At 41.2% G+C, this 22,501-nt stretch overlaps 1 protein-coding gene and 1 non-coding gene across 3 annotated transcripts in view; one reads left to right on the top strand and one right to left on the bottom strand.

Moving 5' to 3' along the window:
- Positions 1–1,090: 1,090 nt before the first annotated feature.
- FAM53A (family with sequence similarity 53 member A) overlaps positions 1,091–22,501 on the bottom strand; it is a 98,373-nt gene continuing 76,962 nt past the window's right edge. For both annotated transcript variants that reach the window (XM_026648083.1, XM_026648084.1), the window contains one exon: positions 1,091–2,273. In XM_026648083.1, the coding sequence (XP_026503868.1) occupies positions 1,944–2,273 (330 nt within the window). In that variant the 3' untranslated portion in view covers positions 1,091–1,943. The remainder of the gene's footprint in view (positions 2,274–22,501) is intronic.
- Positions 6,456–6,563, top strand: LOC112106026. Its single transcript, XR_002908070.1, has one exon. It is a non-coding gene; the product is annotated as a U6 spliceosomal RNA (small nuclear RNA).

The following is a 22,501-nucleotide window of genomic DNA, read 5'->3' as shown; positions in this document are numbered from 1 at the left end:
CAAAATTTACTTGCCTTTACTGCTCCATTTAAAAAAAAAAAATGGAGAATATGGTTGTACTGCAACCACTAATACCTGATTTTCAACCAAGGCACCTCTGGGACCCTCACTGTGGCTTACTATTCCACTGGCACATCCTCTACATTTCCAGGGAGATTGGATGCACTTAAGGCATTGTATCCTTGCACTTCAAAAACAACAAATTACTTCGGAGTAGTTGTGTGTATTTACTTTGAAATGGTGTGCATGTGTGGATCCCTCCATCGTGTGCAGCATGCTTCATGGGTGCAAGATTTCATTGTCTTTGTACAATGATGTGCACAAACAGGTCTTTCCTGTATACATTATACCTTTCTAAACCTGTATTTGTTTTATTAATTATTATTATTTACACTGCCACATTTGCTAGAGCAGCAAGGTTGTCATTTGGCATACACTGTGTCTACGAAGTGACTTTCACTTCTTGATTACCCATGCTGCTTTCATTTTGTATAGACACCCTACACATCTCCGTGGGTTAGCTATTTGGAACCCAATCCTGTGAAGTGCTGTGGCACTCAATGACACAGGATTAGGCTCTGTGTCAATGTTCTTTCCCCCACCACATTCACTGATGTACTCATTTCCCCCTATACCACTAAGGCAGCTTAAAATGAGCTCTAGCAGAGGGGACTGAAATCTCCATTGCAATGCATTGGCACTTCTGCAGAAACTGCAGTGGATTCAGCTTTATTTAACCAGTCCTACACAATCCACTACCTGAACGATTCCACAATTAAATTAGATGGAGTTGGGGAAGGTAGAAATTAAGTCTCCCCAAACTAATCCTCCTCATTTGAGGAAAAATTCCTTCACTTTAACCACATTAATAATGGTGTGTTGTAATGGTCAGCAACAATACACTATTACATTTTAAAGAGTGGTGAATATACACTTAATTACCCCGTGAAACCCGCAAAAATATTCTGGATAATCTAAAACTACGACCCCCGTGTTAAAAAGAGATGCCACGCTACAGTATCTGCCAAAGACTTCATAGATTACCCAATAAAATTCATAAACACATGCAAATGCAAAGCAAAATGTCATTTTATTTAATTCAAGGACTAGTTTCCTTCTAGAATTGCTGAAGGGATCACCTCCTGGGGAATTGATCATTACAAAGTCCCTGTTTAAAAGTTCAAGTGCTCTTGTACATTCTTTTGAACCACAGAAAACATAATAATGACCAAGAAGGTGGGCAGCTACTTGCAGTTTCATCCCACCTAAATTAGCATTGCTTCTGGCTGGAAAACAATTCAAGTAGTAAAATCATGGAAAGTGTTAACCTTTAAGGTCACTACTATATTTTGATCAAAAAGTCTTGAATGTATGAAAAACCATTTGTACATGTTATGAAGTTTTATAACCACTCACTGTATAAGGAGACAGTTAAGTATTTTGGACCAGTTGTCAACCAGATACTTAAGCGTTCAGATCTCCAGATATCCAATGGTTTATTACCAATTTAATTATGCAACTCACTTTTCACATTAAGCTCTTTAACAAATGGAACATATACCCGCACCAGAATCACTGTAGACAGATTTCGTTTTATAGAATGCCCTTCTGAAAATTCATTTCAAAATAGAGATCCTTTCTCCAGAACTGTAAAAGCCATAAAAATGCAAAATATCTGTTAGGAAATTTGTAATCAAAGTTACTTCTTAATGTTCAAAATAACATTTAACCTCCAGTTGTCTTTTGCTGTTGTTCATATACTGATCAATAGACTATAAACAGGTAACAATGGTTCTTTTTTTCCCCCACCTGAAACATTTCTTCTAACACAGGCCCAAGATAGGCAATACAGAGATTCAGGAACATGGATTATGCATTGCAAAGGTAATCCACTAATCATTTTAATTTAGAACAGCTCTGATTCTAGTACACAACTTTGAGCCTCAGTTGTTTTCAATCTGCTCTAGATCCAAGTCCCCGCAGTCTAGCGGAAAGATGCCCTCTTCAGTGCTGTCACAATCACTTGTGTCCTCGTCACTTTCACACACTGCAGCTGCCTTCTTATAATCCCTTACATTGAAGCCAACTTGGCATGGCCCATGATGCCTTACTTCATCCAGTTGCTCTTTCACTGGACTGGAACCAGGGGTGGTGATGTTCATAAAGTCATGTGAATCACATGGGGATGACACAATTGTCTTCATTTGTGTGTCGTCGTCATCATCATCTTCTTCATAATCAAGGGAGCAAAGACTTTTCGAATTTTTTAAAGTCTGTAATTTAAAAAAAATATATTAACCACAAGCAATAGAAAAGACATTATACATCCTGCCCACCCCTTCAAACGTTTAGGGAAAGTAGTTAAGGAGAGAATTTACAGCAACTCTGCAAATGGGATCCATTTGGGAAATAAAGAAGTTATTTACTGTGCAATAACTGCAGTTCTCAGATGTTTTGTCCATGTCATCTCACTTACAAAGACTAGCTAGCAATTTCCAGCTTAATACGAGTCTGACGTCCTAGCTACAGCTAGCCAAATAAGGATTTCTGAACCACTGTTCCCAATTTGGCATCTGATCTAGTCACCAAATCCAGGACATGATGTTTGGTAAAGGTATGAGCTGAGCGCCAAGTGGCTGCCCTGCAGATGACCCATACAGAAATATTTCTTAGACATGCTGAAGACATTGCCTGGTCTCTAGCTGAGTGGGCCCTGATGACTGAGGGAAGGCCATATCTACTAGTTGGTAGAAGACTAATGTACTGAGTGATCCATTTGAATCTCCATGAAGAGATGATCTGATCGTTTCCCTAATGTCACAAACAGGGTTGATTTCCTGAATGGCTTTATTCTACCTAAATAATAAAGAAAGGCTCTAGAAATATCTAAACTAAGGAACTTGATTTATCCCAGGCTTAAGTGATGCTTGGGGGAAAAGAGAATAAAGAGATTAATTATTTGGTTTAAGTAAAAATCAGCAGCACACTGCTCTCCCCCACAGAGAGTAGACACTGATTTCCCCCCCTCAGTTAAAAGAGTGAAAGGCCTGGCTTGAACCTGGAGGGGTTTAGTCTGGCCTTTAGATGGAAAGGCACCTCAGCACCAAGTGGAAGAAAGAATACATTTTAAAGAAGGAGCAGCAAAGAAAGTTGTCAGTAACCTAAGCAAAGTAACTGAATGATTCTAAATGGACTCTGAAGGGTACTTTGGGGGATAGCACACAGGTTGCTGAGTTCTCTCTTGCTGCCCTGGGGTATACGAGTGAAGCGAGAGGTGGTAGAAGCTGCTCTGCCCCATATGCCCTCATGTAGGGGGAGGGAGGCAGAACAGGGGAGGGGGGAATGCGCACTGAGATATGCAGGGCACAGGCATGGCCCCAAAGGACACTGGTGTCAAAAGGTTCTGCTCTCCCATGCATGAGGTGCTCACACACCGTAAATTGGATCCACATGCACAAAAAGACTAAGGACCCCTCTAATTTTCTGTGTTTTTACAGTTGAGCTTTCATTCTTCATTAAAAACCTGGTTTTTAAAACACATCAATCTATTCACTGACCAATAATTATCAATATCATACAGTATATGCTAATTCCTCATTGAGAATTTTATACAATTCCTTTCTCACTGTACACACAGTCATTATGTTACCAGTGTCTGGCACAGGAGGCCTTTTAGAAAGAACTGTACATATTTAAAGAGCTTTGCAGACATTTACTAACCAGGCCTCGCAACGCCACTGAGGAAGAAAGGTCGATATGCTTTCCCCTTTTTACAAGTAGGGAAAGAGGCACAGAGGTGAAGTGACTTTCCCAAGACCATATAAATCACTGAAGTTGGGTGCTCCTCTCACATTCAACCCCCTGCTCACTACTACAAATCCAGTCACTTCCTAGATGTGCATAACTTGAATCCAGCACATTCAGGGATTAAAGTATTCTATTTGTGTGGGGGGGGGGGGGGGGGGGAAAGGGGGGAGATCATATAATGTGTGAGATGTTAGAATGATTTTACAGCACAACTTGGATGAAAGTTAGCAGATTATAGTACTAAGATGAACATGCTTCACTGACTTTGTACTCTTAGAAAGGACTTCAATGAGATTTTGCTGCACAGTAGAGACCACTGAACTTCTATTGCTGTATCTCACGGCAACCTGCACCAAATCATATTGCTACAGTGGAACAAGTCTTCAAGAGTAGGCTTCTGATTGCTACCATTATTTGTACAGTGGGCTGGAGTCATTTTTCTCTGGCGGTAGTAAGTCTGCAGCAGTCAACAGCATTACACGGATTCTCTCTCCACATTGTTATATAGACTCACAGGTTTTAAAGCCAGAAGGGACCATTGTGATCTTTTAGTCTGACCTGTTCCATAACACAGCTAATAGGAATTCCATTAATTAATTCCTGCTTCAAGTCCAATAGCTGTGGCCGAACGAGAGCATCTCTCGGAAAAACATCCAATTTTTATTTAAAGATTTCCAGTGATGATGACGTCGACAACAACAACTAGGCTCTTATCTAGCGCTTTTCATCGGTAGATTGAGAATCCATCGTAACTGTTGGTAAATTGCTCCAGTGGTTAATTACCATCACTGTTGCAAAGTTCTGCATCTTATTTCTAGTATGAATTGGTCTAGCTTCAACTTCCAGCCCTCAGATCTTATCTTTGTCTGCGAGGCTGAAGAGTTCTCAAATTTCTGTTCCCTATGTTGATACTTATAGACAGATCATGTGTATTTTTACATATCTGTATGAAATTTCCATGAGCCACCCTCAGGTCTTTAATGGATCCATAGCAATCTGTATACATAGTTACTGAAAACAAACATTTTTATATCCTGTATATGAAGAGGGAATATGGGGTTCATTCATATTTACACCGGATTTTAAAACAGTGAATTTCAATAATGCAATACAGCAGGGGCTCTCAACCTTTTTCTTTCTGAGGCTCCCAACATGCTATAAAAACTCCATGGCCCACCTGTGCCACAATAACTGGTTTTCTGCCTATACAAGCCAGGGCCAGCGTTAGCAGGTAGCAAGCTGGGCAATTGCCTGAGGCCCCACGTCACAGGGGTCCTGCGAAGCTACATTGCTTAGGCTTCAGCCCCAGGTGGCAGGACTCAGGGCCCTGGGTTCAGCTTTCTACCGTGGGCCCCAGCAAATCTAATGCGGGCCCTGCTTGGTGGCCCTCCTGAAACCTGCTCGCAGCCCCCACAGGGGGCCCTGGGCTGAGAACTGCTGCAATACAGCAAGGAAATGGTGTTAAGGACACTTGAATCCTAGTTGTAGCCTACTGCTTTGAAATGGTGAGAACATTTCCTGCTATCTGTCTCCAGACAGAGGAGACAAGTATTTTCTAGGTAGCCCTTTAAGTCTTATGGTAGATAACTGGTTACTGCTCTTGTTCAAACAAGGAAACAAACTTATTTATGCTTTTGGAAAGGGATTCTTGAACCCCTGAATTGTCCTCCAGTCAGCTTTATTCAAGTTACTACTACAGAGTAATCAAAACTAAGCACAGCTGTCTTTCTAGGGTTGTGTACATAAAACAGAAAATTGCCAGTTAGCTATACTGCACTGAAACCACTTGAATGGGAACTTTTGGCTGGTTTCAACACAACAGCAAGTGCATTCAGTTAGTTCTTTGTTCACCCACTTGTCACAACCACACCAAACTAAAAATAGGTGGATTTATTATCTCAAGCACAATCCCACTACTTTTCACAAAGCAAAAAAGGTAGACACTGAAATGCATTCAAAACCCGCTAACTAAAGCTTTACATGTTACACCAGTACAGTACCACACCTTTCAAGCACAATCATGCTCAGTGGGGAGTCAGTGAGTACTTGCTCAATGGTTCTCATTTTATAAAGGATGCTGGACTAACAAAACAAAAGAACCCACAGTTGGCAATGGATGGAACTTAATCAGCCAAAAGTATTCTTTTGTGTAAAGAAAGAAAAGGAGCTCAAAGAGAGTTTTAGAAGGAATAGGGTTATAAAATGTCTGAATATTAAAACTCTGTGTAGGAAACAATGTTGGGGGAAGGAAATAAAAGAAAATATCCCTAGATCCTTGCTTTCAAATCAAATAAGCAAGCAAGGCCCACAGGAATTTGAAAACAAGCTGATGTGTGTGCACTCTTCTGAATCTCTGGTTCAGAAATGTCACAGTAAGTCACTATACACTTCTGAAGTTTTTTGTTTTAATAAAGGTGATTTCACTGGCGCGTTTTGCTACATGAATTTACACAACACATTCAATTTAGCCATGTCCTTAGCGGTGTTTAAAAACCCCAGAGTGTGTATTAGAAATGTGTTTGTTACAGTCAATTCTCTCTGAAAGGCTAAATATAGTTTTTCCACAAATCCCACATGTGTCCTTAGTGTCGCCAGTTCTCATCACTATCTTGCAAGTTTTGCAAGATGTGGTGTTTTTCTTAAACCTCCTGCTCCTGGAGCACAACAAATATACTAAAATTGGAACGATACAGAGAAGATGAGCATGGCCCCTGCGCAAAGATGACATGCAAATTCGTGATTACATGAGAATCTCAAACTTTCATTTTGAAAAAAAAAAAAAGTAGCTGGTTTCTAGCTCTCATTGGTATGGATGGAAGCTTGAAAACAAACTCTAAAGGCTCAAAAACTAAGACTCCCCCTCACTCTCCCCAAATTATTTTTTAATCTCATGGTATTTTGTGGCCTGATTTGATTTTTGAATGCTTGGGATTGGCAATGCTGCTTTTTCCAAGCTATCCTCTCCTCTCTATGAAAGGCACCATTTTAACAAAATATTCTAGAAATTACTTATACAGCACTTAGACAATATCATCGTGGCCCCAGAAAGCTCACAATTTAAGGTTAGCCATAAAGTCTACACAACACCCACCAGGCTTGTTGTGCTCAACTGCACAGATCTCGTCTTGCGAGGACTGTGGAAAAAGGTGTTTTTAAGGAAAGGTTGACAAATAAAGAACAAAATGTCCACAGGGAAGCAAAGTGAGCCTGAATCCCACCACCATTACAGCGTACCTTTTAATAAATATTTCCACCGAGTCACCACAGAAGGAATCCAGCATCTCTTTAAAAATCGAGCTTCAGTTGGGAAAGTGTTCCACTTTCATGAAGTAGTTTATGCCCCTAATTACAATTAGGGCGATTACTAATAAATGCACCTAAGATGCCTATAAATTATTGTAAGCCACCTTTATCATTCATTTCACATTACTACAAAACTTGTTCTTTAAAAAGTTTCCATTTAAAAATCGAGATCAGATATGCGTAAGTATTACTAATTTATGTTGTGGTAGCACCCAGAGATCTCCATCACGTGGGGGCTCTGTACCAGTTTGTGTCTATTATGACAGACAAAACACAGTAGGTTGCAGTCTGTGCCCCAAAGTGTTTACAAAGATCTCTGAATTTTCCAAGGATTTCAGACATTTCAAGAAATATTTGATCCCATGTCATTCCATCACTGCAGCTTCTACTTTATACACAGTAGCAGCAATTTTCGCTCACACCACATAAAAGCAGATATACTAATTTAACAGCTACGCCACATTGCACAGAATGATCGTGCAAAAACCGTATGCACGCAGGTGGCCTGATTCTCCACTCTTACACCTGCATACTTATTGAAGCATATGAGGTTGCACTAGCATAACTGTGGAGAATAAGGCCTTTGATGTTTGACTCAAACGTAATGTCATCATCAGTGATGCACTCACAAAATGCTTGGCTCTGTGCAAAACAAATACAAGAGGCATTCTTGACCCTACAATCCGGCAGAAAGGTGGAACCATCCACATAAAGTGCAGAAAACAAGGCGAGGAAAAAATACAAACAAACAAGGTTATCCATTGCAGTGTTGAATGTTTGGAACCTACTAACATTTGTTACAGACGCTCCCCGACTTACTTAAAATTCGAGTTATGCAAGGTGTAAGTCGGAAACGCATTTCCAACCATTACGCAAAAAAACCCCAAACCCCTCCTATTTCTAGCTTACGGAACTTTTTCCATAAGCTCTGATTTGCGTACGTTGGGTTTATGTAACTCGGGGAGCATCTGTAATTTAAAATTCCAAGAAAGTGATTTATAGCATCTGAAGATTCACTCCAGGCTCAAAAGTTAAAATTAAAAACTTAGATGGAAATGCATTTTCTCAAGTTTAAAACTTATAAGACTGTTTTGGGCATAAAACTGCCACTTTGATTTGTAAGACAAAGTTAGTTACTTATTAGTAACTTGAGATTCTTCAAGATGCGCGGTCCCTATCTGTATTCCACTGCGGTCAGGCATGCACTCCATGAGGAGATAGAAGGCAGGGTAGATCGACCGCCTTTCCAGTTCCTTCATCACAAGTCAGAGAAGATCTGAAGCAGACGAGAAGGAGGGCAGGTAGTGGAATACAGATCTGGACCACACATCTCAAATAACCTCCAGTTATTACCAGGTAAGTAACTTTCTCTTTTGCTTCAAGTGCTGGTCCCTATCTGCATTCCACTGTGGATGACTGGACAAGTAGTACTCAAATAGGAGGAGGGTGCAAGGTCATAGATGGCAGAGCCAAAGGACTGCTGTTCCAAAAGATGCACTGGCAGGGGAGTACGGCACCACGGCATAGCGTCTAGCAAATGTGTGGATTGAGCGCCACATAGCTGCCTTACAAACATCAATTAGAGGCACCTTTTGAAGCAACCCATAGATGTTGCTTGTGCTCTTGTGGAAAGAGCTCTTATCCAATGAATATGGGAAGGTTAGACAGCTGATAGAGCAAAACAGAGCCAAAGATCCATTTCGAGATTATTTGAGAGGATATAGGCTGACCTCTGACCCTTTCCATTATGGCAACAAATAGTCTAGGGGATTTCCTGATTGTTTTTGTTCTCTGCAGGTAAAAGGCTAAAGGTTCACCAAACATCGAGAGAATGGAGCCTCTTTTTCTGAGCAGGTGTGAGGTTTTGGGAAGAACACAGGTAAGTGAATAGACTGGCTCAGGTAAAAATCAGACTACTTTGGGGGTGAATTTAGGGTGTCAATGTACTATAAGCATAAAGTTTTGTAATATAGTGTAAGGAGGATCTGCCATCAACACTTCAAGCTCACCAACCCTGCTGGCTGAGATGATGGCTATCAGGAATGCGACCTTCTTAGATAGGAGAAACATGGAGCAAGAAGCTAAATGTTCAAAAGGATGCTTAGTATGGAGAGAACAAAGTTCGAGTCCCACTGAGGAGCAGGTTTCTTTTTATTTTTATTATAAATAAGCGGAAAATTTCTGATTAGGCCTTTCCCTGAATCTGTTAGTCAAAAGATGTATGAAGATCAAGAAGCCCTGGGAAGGTGGGTAGTATGCATTGATTGTCAGTTCCTTACGGGTCCACTTGGCAATAGAGAAATCTGCTGTCTTCAAGTCTAGAATGAGAGGAATATATCTGTGGCTTCTGGAGAAATCCATCTGATGTGCCCACACTGAGAAACTCCTCCACTTGGCTAGGTAACATTTCCTAGTGGAATCCTTCCTACTATTAGAAAGGATGTTCTGTACAGCTTCAGAACACGACTGCTTTAAGGATAATGCCAATCCAAAAACCAGGCTCTGAGATGAAGCAGCTTTGGGTTGGGATGCCTGATGATCTTGCCATTCCCCTGAGTCAGGCGATTGGGAAACGCAGGAATAATGATCAGTGCCCAAAATGACATGTGAAGGAGGTTCAGGAACCAAAACTATCTGGGGCAATGAGAATGACTCATGCCCTGTCCTGAGGAATCTTATGCAAAACTAGAGGCAGGAGTGGTAGTGGAGGGAAGGCATAGATCAGAGGATCTGACCATGGAAGGAGTAGAGCGATGACCTGTGAGTGGTGACCCCGGGCTCCTCTGGAACAGAATGTGTTACACTTTGTTTGAGAAGTGAACAGGTGCCTGGTTGGGGTCCCCTATAGAGCAAAAATATTGTTTACCACAGAGTCAAAGCTCCCACTCACAATCAACTGCAAAGCACCTGATGAGACAGTCTGCTAGCACATTCTGCTTTTCTGGGAGGTAGACAGCCGCCAGCGTAATCTGGTTGCCAATGCACCAGTTCCACAGATTGAGCTTTCTGCACACAGGGGGACAGATCTCGCTCCTCTCTGTTTGTTGATGTAGAAAACAGTCACGATGGTGTCTGACAGTGGTTTGAGCATTGGCCTGCTAAACCCAGGGTTGTGAGTTCAATGCTTGAGGAGGCCACTTAGGGACCTGGGGCAAAATCAGTACTTGGTCCTGCTAGTGAAGGCAAGGGGCTGGACTCGATGACCTTTCAAGGTCCCTTCCAGTTCTAGGAGATAAAATGAATGGAGATATCCTACTTTACTTAGGGTCTAGTGACCTTGAATGAAAGGGAGAAAGGTTTCACAAGCCCTTCGAACTGCTTGTAGTTCTAGAACATTGATGTGCAAGCTGTACTCTCAAGATGTCCAGGTGCCTTATGCTGTATGGTTGTCCAGGTGAGCTCCAAAACACAACAGGCATGCATTAATAATGATTGTTCTTTCTGGTGCGGAGGCGATGAAGGGAATGCTGATGCAAGCCTGATGGGGATTTTTCCACCATGACAGGGATATGGCACTACTTTGGTGGGAACACTCACTATGGTTCTCATGGATTGTTGGTTTGGCAAGTACACAGTTTGAAGCTACAATCATAGGCAATGAAGGTGGAGTCTTGCAAAAGGCGTGACATAAATGCATGAGGACATATGGCCTAGGAGAGAAAGAGGTTTTGAAAGGCATTCTGGGGTTGGTTATGATCTAGTCTAGGGTAACGTTCATAGCCTGAAACCTGACTCTTGGCAGGTAAGCCCTTGCCATGAAAGGTATTGCCGGACATTTGCAGCTCCAGTAGAGCTTGGGGGGGGGGGGGGGGGGCAAACAGAAAAAGGATTAATAGACTCTGGATGTTCCTACAGCCTCGTCCATGAGACCCTACTGGATCTGGAAGAGTTGCAAGATGACCCTATGCACGTGTCCCCACTCATACCTACCCTATGGCCTGGGTGCATTTGAATATAGGGAACCAGGCTAGAACTCTTCGAATTGGAGTAATCCCCAACTTGCCATGGGAAATAATCTAAAGGGACCGAGAACACTTCTCCTTGCTACTATTGCGTCACCCGGAGAACCCGGGTACTGTTCCAGTCTGATTGTCTGACATCTTTCCAATTGCCATATGTGACCTTTGTGATGGCCCACTGCAACCCAAGACGACTTGGAAACAGCAACAAGCAGCCAGGAAGGCCTGGTAACGAGCAGCCTTAGCAGCTGGCAAGCTGGATAGCTGGCAGCTCAACAGAACCACCTCGGGACAACACTTCTTGACACTGAATCAATGGTACCACCAGCTAGGACCTTTGATTTGGTTCAGGAAAATCATCATTAGAGAGGCACACAATTGGCATGTGGTGATTAACGGAATCATTGCATAGGAGGGTCAGGACTCCCAATTTCCCCACTTCGAACTACAAAATTATTTACTTTGCAACATGGAGAAGAATTTCCAGACAGGTGAGATACATCACCAGTTTGGGATGCTGGAAACCCACCATCTCTGGTATCTCATAGGAAGTGGCTGGGTACAACCCCTACAAGACAAGACAAAGGCCCCGAGGAAGACCCAGTTATCATCACCAAGAAGCAGGTGTGGGCTTTCCTGGGTCTAGCTACATAGTGCCAAAGGTTCATGCCTCACTTCATGACTCTTGCTGCACCACTGACTGACTTCAAGAAGGCCAATGCATCTCAAGCAGTCCAGGGGACAACTCAGTGTAACAAGGCATCTACCAAGATAAGGATATCTTCAGACAACAGCCTGTGCGACAGTATTTGGGATTTCTCACTCATGTTTATATTACAAATGGATACTTCCACAGTTGGACCGGGAGCAATACTGTCCAAAAACATTCAGGGGGTGGAATAGTTGATACTGTGTATAACCCGGAAGCTGCAGCCATAGGAGAGCGGATACTCCACCATCAAGAGAGTGCCGGGACATCAAATGGACTGTAGGGGTCTTACAATATTATCTTTTAGGGCTTCCTTTGATCTAGTAATAGACCATGCACCCTTTAAATGGTTGCAAGTGAGGAAGGACACTAATACATTACTCAGTGGTATCGGTCATCACAACCATATGTCTTTTGTGTACGACACCGGCCAAGTTCACAGCTCTAGAATGTGGACTTCTTTTCCTGGGACTGACGTTCTTGCAGAGGGGAAGAGATCAGAGTCCTGGGCCTGTTCTACAGGGGAGATGTGTGACTGAGTACATCAGGCTTTCTCTACCCCTCAGCTCTCCGCCCAAGGAAAATTCACTCAAAACTGGACCACCACCGAGACAGTCCTCCAGAGGCCTGGAAGGGCCAAGAAAAAAATACTGACCAATCAAGAACCAGCAGGCCAGTTAAGAAGGCAGGCCTGCTGTTGCTCAGGGACAGAGCTGGGTGAGACTGGACCAGAGCTCCTCAGGGCTAACCCAGACTCATACCAGGGCCTTGCCCTAAGCATGGTAATTAAGTGCTTGCCTTTTTCTGTCCCGCCCCCTCCCCCCCCATCTAAACGGGCACACGGCCAACTCCTGAGTTGCCATTTTGTCCTTTGATTGTTTTGAGACTGACACCAAGCTCATGGCACAGAATACTCTGCTCCAAGCAGGTGGCCAAACCTTGCAGACTAAGGTGGGGAGTGTCCACAGAACCATGTGTGGCCCAGAAGAGGGCAACGCAGAGCAGCCCCACTTCCCACAGTGGCCCATGCTCCCGACCTGACCAAAGAGTCCACCTTCGGCGGAGCTCCTAAAACGATGGACAAGCCAAAAAGCTGGAATGTTATTAAACTGTTTATACTGGGGCCTAACTACGCTGGGTGCTGTACAAACTTAGAAATGAGCCAACCCTTCCCCTGACGGGCTCTGACAGAGGGAAAATGGCCTTTTTTTTTTTTTTTTTTTTTTAAAGGTTTCCGCTGCAAACAAATATACGCATCTTTGCGTAAAGGAAAATTATGCAGTCATTTGCTCAGTCACAAAAATCACATAAGAAAAACTGTTCATATCCCCCCACAGTGCCCTTCTAAGTTTATAGGGGGTTTCCCCCTCTCCCATCTGATTTAGTAATTCACATCAAGTGTGAGAGCTTTCGCATTTATCATTTAAGACACTAACTTATGAAGATCATATTTCCAGTTTCACAGATACAAAGAAAATGTTTGTAGTGCTTCCTATTGTTAGCATTACACTTACATGTCTCTTTAAAATTCATATAAATTGACCTCTCTCCAGTCTATCTGCATTTCGGTTTTTGTTTTTTTTGAATGGGTCTCTTGACACAAAGGGGTATATTCACATTGTTTTGCATGAGGGAGTTATGCTAACAAGTCCCTCTACACAGAGACGAGAATACACTCTACGGTTGCTCAGGTTGACATTTCTGAACAGTCTATGGACAGTGATCAACAAGAGAATGACTGCTTGTAGCAGTAGTGGCTAACAGTCTTGGTCTTTAGGATCCAAAACCAATGCTGCCATAGTTTTTCACTGGTGCTGTATTTGTCTGGTTTTGGCTACCTATTCAGAAAGATAAAACTTTCAAACAATGTACAACACATTCCCCCTCATCCCCAGGCCTCAGAGTGCAGCACATTTCAGTGAATATAACCTAGCACATAATATAAGAATAGCTAACTCACTGAGAGAAAACTTGCAATGAAGTAGTATTTTACTGGACACTAATGAATCATCTTTAACTGAAACTATTTCTAAATAAAAGGACAAAAAATTATAAACTTACAAATATTTTGTCAAAACGGTTTTTCATGTTCACACTGAACATTGTGTCAGATTTGGACCTCATTTAGCACTGATGTAAATCCATTGCCTTTGTCCTCTGACATGAGGACAGAATTTCATCCTTTATGTCTATGAAACATTGCCAAATGGTATTATTTCTTACCACTTACATTTGTCATCTTGACTTTTATGCAGGACTATGCATCTTCTACGATACCTGACACATTTAGCAACACTAATGGTCTCATGCACTCATAGCTGCAGCCATCCCATTCCTGCTCAGAAGTCCATAGACTCACATCCCTATGCATTATTAAAACTATCATTTCGTACTTTTTTGCAGAGTTTACTGAAGGGTGAGGTATAGAACAGACCAGTAAAGCTAGTTGTGTTGTGAATATTAAAGTGACATGTATCTGTTAGAAAGATTTATACCAGATTACAAAAGTAAATGTTGAATTTTAAACTTCAAACTGCACTCATTACTGACAGATGTCAACCTCACCTACATTATTAGGTTGTGTTGGCATTCTATTATAACCAGCATTTTAAGGGGTTTTATAATTAGGCCATAAAATTCACTCCCAGCTGGGGGGGAAAAAAGGTCTCAGTCTGGAAGCAATTTCATCCCCTTTACTTATTATTATTATTTACAGAAAAAGAAAATCAGATTTATATATTCTTGATATATAAGCATTAAAAAGCAAAGATGCTAGGAATGTTTTGTTCACTTTAAACTTAAAAAAAGTACGTTTTACAATGAATTCTTATTGGCTGTTAATCCAAACTACAGGTGCACCAGGGCCATTGATTATTTCCAGAGGACAGTTAAACTGAGCAAATTACATTTGTATGCGTAAAGGAAAAAATGCCCAATAGTCATGTCTAGTATGTTCGCTATATCTAGCACCTATAAACTAAAATACAATAGCTGTTATATCTAATATTAATGCTTTCTGACAAGGGCTGTTTTGAGACAACTTAGTTAACATGAAGCCACAAAGAGACTGGCATTTCAGTATCAGGTCAACCTGTGCTTTTTAAAGAAGTTTAGAACAATGTTGTTTGGAAATATCCTTTCTTGGTTCAGAAGTCACAGGGTGCTGAGGGCGCTTGGCACCTCACAGAGAGGGATGTTTGGATACAGATTCCCTGGACAAGGTTCACAAATCAAGGCAAGTGGTCATTTATCCTTTGTGTTAGACAAATGGATACCATAGTTGTTCATGGTGGGCGGGGAAAAGGAGGAAGGCAGGCAGGCTCTTTTAGGTAAGACTTTACAATAAAGATCCTGCCCGTTTTGAGTGAACATTAGAATTCCTACGGCATTTCTCTTAATGGCAAGAGTTTGTCTCAGTTCCCTACTGAAGCGCAGTGTGCTGTGCACCAGCTGTCCAACTCCATGATTCCTCCCTCTGCTTTGTAAAGCACTCCTGGAGCCTTTGGATGAAAGGTTTTATGTAAAATGATAAATATCACATATTTCATGTTTTTAAAAGGCTGTAAATAGTCCATGCTACCAAATTTCATGCATTACTATTGGAAATTTCTTTACGTTCTTTTATTGTGGAAAACAATATAACATGAAAGAATATTTTACTGATTTCATCATTATCCTAACTCAAACAAAAGGAAACAAATTTTATTAGTAAAAGCAAACTTATTTAAAAGTAGGAAGTAAGTCACATATTTGAAAGCCAGTTTTTCACCACACCAGTTTGCAATATATGACTGCAAACAGAATTCTCTATCAATCACCCTCAGAAATATAAATAGCTCATTCTGTTTATTCTCAAATACTTTGATATATCTGATTAAGGCCAATGCTTAGAGAGTTATTTTTTGAAATAGCTAGGTTACTTTCAAATAGTAAAATTTGACTATATCAATGGGTTACATTTATTTAAAAGGAGTAGGTTTTATTATTGTAAAAAAGTGTTTTTCAGGTTTGTACATTTTGAAGAAAAGGAATGTATAATCATGAATAAACCAGTATTTCCCATTCTAAAAATCCAGTGGATGAAATCAAAGTCTAATAAAGGCGGCTGGCATACTCAGCTTAATTTAGCCCATCTTCCAGTACATTTGAGACATCTGTTTACCTATGTGCCAGTATCTGTGTACAACAGAAAATGGTTTGTGCAATGCAAGTCTAGCAGAAAGACAGACTAAGTGACAGTTAAACTGATTCAGCTGAGGTATTTCCCTACAAGTTGTATTTTTATAATCACTCCAGGCTTTGCAAAGCTTGTGTTTTGTTTTTTTGCACTTTCCGAAGAAATTGCTCAGACAGTGACTTCAGTCAAAAACAAGTAAAGTACACCTCCTACAGTACAGTTTTACACTGAATACCTTCTAATGTATAAAAAAGACAACCTGGTTTCAAAATGAAAAAAGCTCTTTCATTCTAGAACTAAATAACTGCAACACCACACCACACCCAATACTTCATTCATAAAATGCAGAATTATTTAAAGAATTCCACTGAATTATTAACTGAATAAGTGGTATAATTAACTCATTTCTCTTGAGTTTCTAAGGATCTTAATACTTGACCTTCATTCTGGCCAAATTACTTTTAGAAATCAGAAAGTGGTTTTCCATATTAATGATGGAAACTTGCTGAATAACTTTTTTACGTCCCAGACTCTGAGGGGGAGAAAAAAAAAAAAATCAGTAATTCTCTCTGCCACCTCCTTAGCCCCAGATGGACTGAACCAGGACCATCAACATAGCCCTTTGGGTACAAGCTTGGAAACCAACAGAAAATCTCATAGCTGGCATATTGTACCATGCTTCTTAACTTGATACTCAATAGTTATATTATTATATTAAGGATCAACAACAGGTTTGGCATGAACTTGTTTATCACTGACTAATTTAAAAAGCCCACAGCTGCCTGCAAGCTTACATGGGAGTTTATGGATAGCCCCTTTTCACATAAGGTCAGATGCAGCTGGTCTGGTCCTCATTAGCTATTTCAACAATGAATTCTTACTTGTACTTAAGCAACTTGCCAAAGAGGAACAGTAAATCTGCATCGGATATTAAGCTTCATCCTCTTATGAGCACACTTCCAGAACAAAGTACTGTAAGTTTAAGTACTGCTTTTCAGGGCTGGCGGAGGGCTACATGGTGTTGAACACTTATGAGAAAGCCAGCTATCTGTAAGACATTTGTTATACAAGTAACATTTGTAAAAGGAAAAACAGTATCCTTAATGAGATTTCCTTTCCTTGCTGTCCCCAGATCACACACTATTGGGCTGTCCTTTGCAGTCAGAGCACAGGGAGGCCCGCAACACAGAGGCTTCACTTCATTAAATGCCATTTTGGGCCTAATTTCACATTGTGATCCACTCTGCTGATGCAAAGAAAGCAAAGCGCCAGATGCTCTCTGTGCCTGCCACCTCAGTAGTGCTTCATTCACGATTGCAAAAAACTTCAAGCCCCCATTCAAAACGAAGTACCCCCAGCCTGGTCTCTCCTGTCAGAGGACAAAGTGCTGGCTTGTCTTCAGCTCACTTTTGATGCTTGATTATCATCTCCTAGCCTGGCCTTCCGCTATCTCCTTTCCTTCTTCCCAAGCCTGCTGGAATTTGAACTTTAAATGGATGTCCTCCCTGGTAACAATAGATAAAAAGGGGGCCTTTGATTGTTCATGCGTTGCTGAAAAGAAAGACCCGAGCTTCATCCTGGCTGCAACCTAGCAGGATCTCATCAAGCACAGCTCCCATTCCATTCCAATGGGACGCTTTAGCCTGTAGCTACTCATTCAAGCTCACCGTGTCTATGTTTCCATTCAAAAAAGGATGAATTCTTCAGGTTTCCCATTAAGAAATTAAATGTTGATCCTGTGAATGAAGGGCAACACCAAGCCTGGAAAGCAGCCAAAAGGCTTTAACAACACTCAGTAGTTTGGAGTTAATTCAGTACTTACTGATTTTCAGCAGGATTTATAGTTGCATTATTTTTAAAGAAAAAAATTACATAATCATGTTTGGGGCTTGGTAATAAACTATTTTTGGCACCATCTGTTTTTCTAGTTGCTTGTTCCCCAGTTAGTAGAATTTACTTTTATATGGCTCCTTATGACTGACCTTCTTAACTTGCTCCAGTTACCAGAACTGAGAGCAAGGTGCAGGTTTGCATCACATATTCTGTGGATAGCTATCAAATCTTTCACAATCACCTTTTCGAAAATACCACTTAAAAGAAAGCAGACTGAAGATAATTCTGAGTTGGTGCAAACCGGACTGTCTTCAGTTAAAAAAATCTGCACAAGTTTGAAGGTAACAACGGGCAATACATTTCATACAAAGAATGTTACTATCTGGAAAGTAATAAATGCTCATTAACTGCGTTAAACCATCTGAAAAATGTTTACTCCTGGCAGTGTTTTTCTGGGAGATAGTTGCCAAGTTTCAACCTCATTAAACCCATAGATATTTTGTAACAAGTACATTCTGTCAGGCCACACTACGTTATAGAGAGGGAAATGGAAAGTGGAAGCAGCTGCTGCAGGCAACTTGCCCCAGCAGAGATGAGATGGTTCAAACAGCAGCTGCCACCCAGGCAAGAGCCCCCCCAAACCCACCAAATTAACTCTTCAAACTCACATTTATATTCTGCTCTTAGCGTGGGACACAACACTGGTGGCCTCCTCAGCATGACAAGAGGGATAAGAGTGAAGGGGTTGCTGATTTCTCGAATTCTGATTCAAGTAATGCTTTGGATACTTGCATACTGATTAAGTTCTCAGAAACACATTGAGTAGGAGCATATGACACATCCAAGTTTCCTTTTTAACCAAAATAGCAGCAAAAATATTTAAAGGCTTTGCTCTTAATTATGTCAGATTTAAAAAATTCTACTTAAAGCAAGGGAGAAAAAATATTGTTAGTATTGAACAAATGTTCTTCTTACCCTTTGTGTGGGGCAGCAGTGTTAAAGGTTATCAGGTTTACGGGACTTGCAGCATAGCTATGGGTGATGTTCCTAGAAAATAGGGGTTATGCTGCAAAAGCAAAGAAATGATCGCTATTATGCAATATTTAACTCACTTATGTACTTGGAACACATGATATAATCACATGTATAGCCACGTGTGCACGCACACATGATCTCTTTAGTAAACTCTAGACCTATAAATAAAATTCTAAGGATTTCAAACCAACTCTTCAAGCAATCCATATTATTGAAATCAAATTCACTTGGCCCTGACAGTTGGGTTTTAGTCACTTTCTGGAAGACAGCACAACTAGCATACATTGAGTGAACTTGGGGGGGGGGGGAAAAAAGTTTAAACACTCCAACAGGAATAAGTTTTGTATGTCACAATAGCCAATTAAAGGTATACCTGGCAACCACAATTTTTTTTTTTTTTTTTTTAAGTAAAACTCAGCAATTGGAAACATGAATTATAACTCCCAAAGGCTGCTGCACGACCTGCACATGCATTTACAGAATGTGAATTACTGAAGAATGTGATGGCTGATGAAGGTTCCTGCCTGCAACCAGAGGGTTTGAGACTCACTGCTTTTATTAGCAAATTGTGTTATAGTTTCCAAACTTCAAGTGGCTGAGGAAACTTTACCTCCAACTTTCTGTCCAACACACCTAACCCCTGTAATCTGGTGTAACCACACATTTATGGATTTTTAAGGACACTCACAAATTACTACAGGAACATGCCCCATCAGGGAAAAGTGGAGGAAACAAGCTAACAAATACAGCAGAACCTCAGAGTTACGAACACCTCAGGAATGGAGGTTGTTTGTGACTTTGAAATGTTCATAACTCTGAACAAAACGTTATGGTTGTTCTTTCAAAAGTTTACAACTGAATATTGACTTAATACAGCGTTGAAACTTTACTATGCAGAAGAAAATGCTTCTTTTAACCATCTTAATTTAAATGCAACAAGCAGAGAAACAGTTTCTTTATCTTGTCAAATCTTTTTTTAATGTTTTCCTTTTTTTTTTTTAGTAGTTTACATTTAACACAGTACTGTACTGTATTCGCTTTTTTTGTCTCTGCTGTTGCCGGATTGCATACTTCCGGTTCCCAATGAGGTGTATAGTTGACTGGTCAGTTCATAACTCTGGTGTTCATAAGTGAGGTTCTACTGTACCTGTGCCATAAAGCTCGAGAGTGTTTTGAAGTAGACAGGACTACTCGGACACAGAAGAACTGTAGGTTCCCAGAAAGCAATTGGGAAAAGGTGACTATGAGAAAGCCCAAATGAAACTGAATAAAGGAGCTAGCTGTCCTCTGACTGGCTGGCTGGAAGCCAGCTGACCCTTTTACAGGGCTAAAATACCTGGTTAGAAACAGATGGCCAGTGGAAAGGAAAGCCTGTCTGAAGGAAAGGCATTCTGAGATTGAGGGCCTGACTCCTATAGCCAGACTTTAGTAAGGCTGGAACCCTGGTATAAAGAAAGTCAGGAAGTTGGAAAAAGAAGTCTGTGCAAATAGCACTCAAGTGTGATTTTGGTTTGGTTTTTTGTGGGGGCAAAAGGAGGGGAGTGGAGGAGAGTAGACAGTACTCTACGGAAACAATCTGAGCTACACATCAAGCACTGTGAACCATTTTCAGCCAATACCCATGAAACAGTAACTACTGTGTCAAAACGGCCCAAGTTCTGCTACAGCTACACAACCTTGCACATTGCCTTTCATCCCAAAAGATAATGAAGTGCTTCACAAAAGCTACATACATGTATCTTTCCCCCCTGCAGTGGAGTGTAGGTGCAGCACCTGTAGGGGGGGTGCAAAGGAACGTTCAAGGGGGCACAGCGGGACTGGGGCCAGCCCCCACGGCAGGGCAGAGAGGGAGTACCACCCACCCACTTCACTTCCAGCTCTGCTCTAGCCCTGCCCCCAGCCAACGTCCCAGCTCCACCCCCTGACCGCAGCTCCACACCCAGTCCCAGCCTCGCCCCCACTCCTGGCCCCGACCCTAGCCTCAATCCCGTACCTCTGTCCACATCCCCCACGCCCAGCCCTGGGGTGAGGGAGGGGGTGCAGACAGAAGTAAGGGGAGGTACAACACTGAAAAATTTGGGGACCACTGAATTAGAGGGAGGGGGCAAACCTTACACCGAGACATGAGGTCAGTGTCCACATAACAGGCAGAAGTTCTCTTTCTAAGGTCAAAAGACCCACTCAGTAGGAATGCATGAAACTCAATCTTATTCTGCAGTGTTCATCCTGTTGGGAGGTGAATCTTTGTAACAAGCAACTATGAGTGGTGAGTGGGGGAGCGGGGAGAGAGTAAAGTTATTATAGACTAGTTACTAGGACACTTATGAAGTCTGTAACTCTTACTAGCTACCTGACCAGGATAAATAACCTACCAAATTTATAAATTGGAGCTTGTTTTTTAGGTTTAAAAAATATAGATATATATAGAAAGGACCAAATCACATGCACTTCTATAACTATTACAACTATTTATCTTAGAAATCTTTTTAGCCAAAAATAGGATGTTTTATAATGCTCATTATCATGAACAATTGTTAATGCACTGTGAATCTATTTCCCCCCCCCCCCCCGCTAAACACTATAACAATATGCTGTTGGCACAAACTATTTTACTGGGAGGGGGGAGGGGGAAGAGACAACAGACATGGGTCAGAAAAGTGTGTAATTTAATTTTTTTAAACACATTCGTACCATCCTGTTTCATGGGATTAATTGTTAGACTGAGCATAACCAGACTTAGCCCCCTGCATCAAAATGGAGTTTAAAGTAAGGTCACCTATTTTGATTTGTTCAGTGTTTAATAACTTCTCATTTGGAAGAGTGTCAGCATTCATTAAAGCAGCAACTGATACTAGACGCTGGGAAATTGATAGTCATGATGTATGAACAGCCCCACAGTTAAGTGGGGATTTTAAGGCCTCTTCTACTCTTTAATATTACTGTATTTTACACCTGCCATGTTCTTGATATCTTACGTTAGAGAGGTTTTAGCAGCTTCATAGTTAAATTTGCATTTAGTTTCAGTCAAAGCAGGGTTGAAATCCCTTAGATGAAAATAAGATGTGCACATCAGTTATACCGCTTACTTTTAAGGTTTTACTTACACAAGTTTTCAAGTGCGACAACAAAGCTAAGTTAGATCTAAATCTACACAAGTCTCAAACACAACTTAATTTTTACCAAAAACTATTTTATACCAGAGAACCAAATGAAAATGTTTTAAGTCTTCAGGTAAGCCTACGTGAGATCTCATTACCCTGCAGAGTTCTTGATTCCAGCCTCCACAGATTTAGGAACTCTTGCAAGGCAGTATGAATTTTGCAGGGACAGGGTGGTAGCTTGGTAGTAGCCCAGGCACACTGGGGAGATTAGTATCTCTTCAGAGCACTGGAATCTATTGAGCTCCTCACAGTTTTCTTGTTAAGCCACTTAAGCAAGAAGACAGTTTGCTTGTAGAAGCAGGAAATCTTAAACAGCTCAATAGTAACAAAAGACAACTTGGGCTCAAGGAAGATGCTGCTACTTCTCTATGGAGTTTCCCAGCTGTACAGGAGGTATGTCTGGTGTTTATCAGAGGGAATGTGGGAACGGGGCTTTCAATTCTGCTTTAAAACATCAAGGCACTTTGAGTGGCTTGGGAGATTCCAGGATTTAAAAATTAAAAATTCCACATTCCAG

The sequence above is a fragment of the Terrapene carolina genome, unplaced genomic scaffold (assembly GCF_002925995.2).
Source record: "Terrapene carolina triunguis isolate 2854851 unplaced genomic scaffold, T_m_triunguis-2.0 Scaffold66, whole genome shotgun sequence".
NCBI lineage: Eukaryota > Metazoa > Chordata > Testudines > Emydidae > Terrapene > Terrapene triunguis.
The sequence above is the reverse complement of the archived record's forward strand: the minus strand, read 5'-3'. Positions and strand labels throughout refer to the sequence as shown.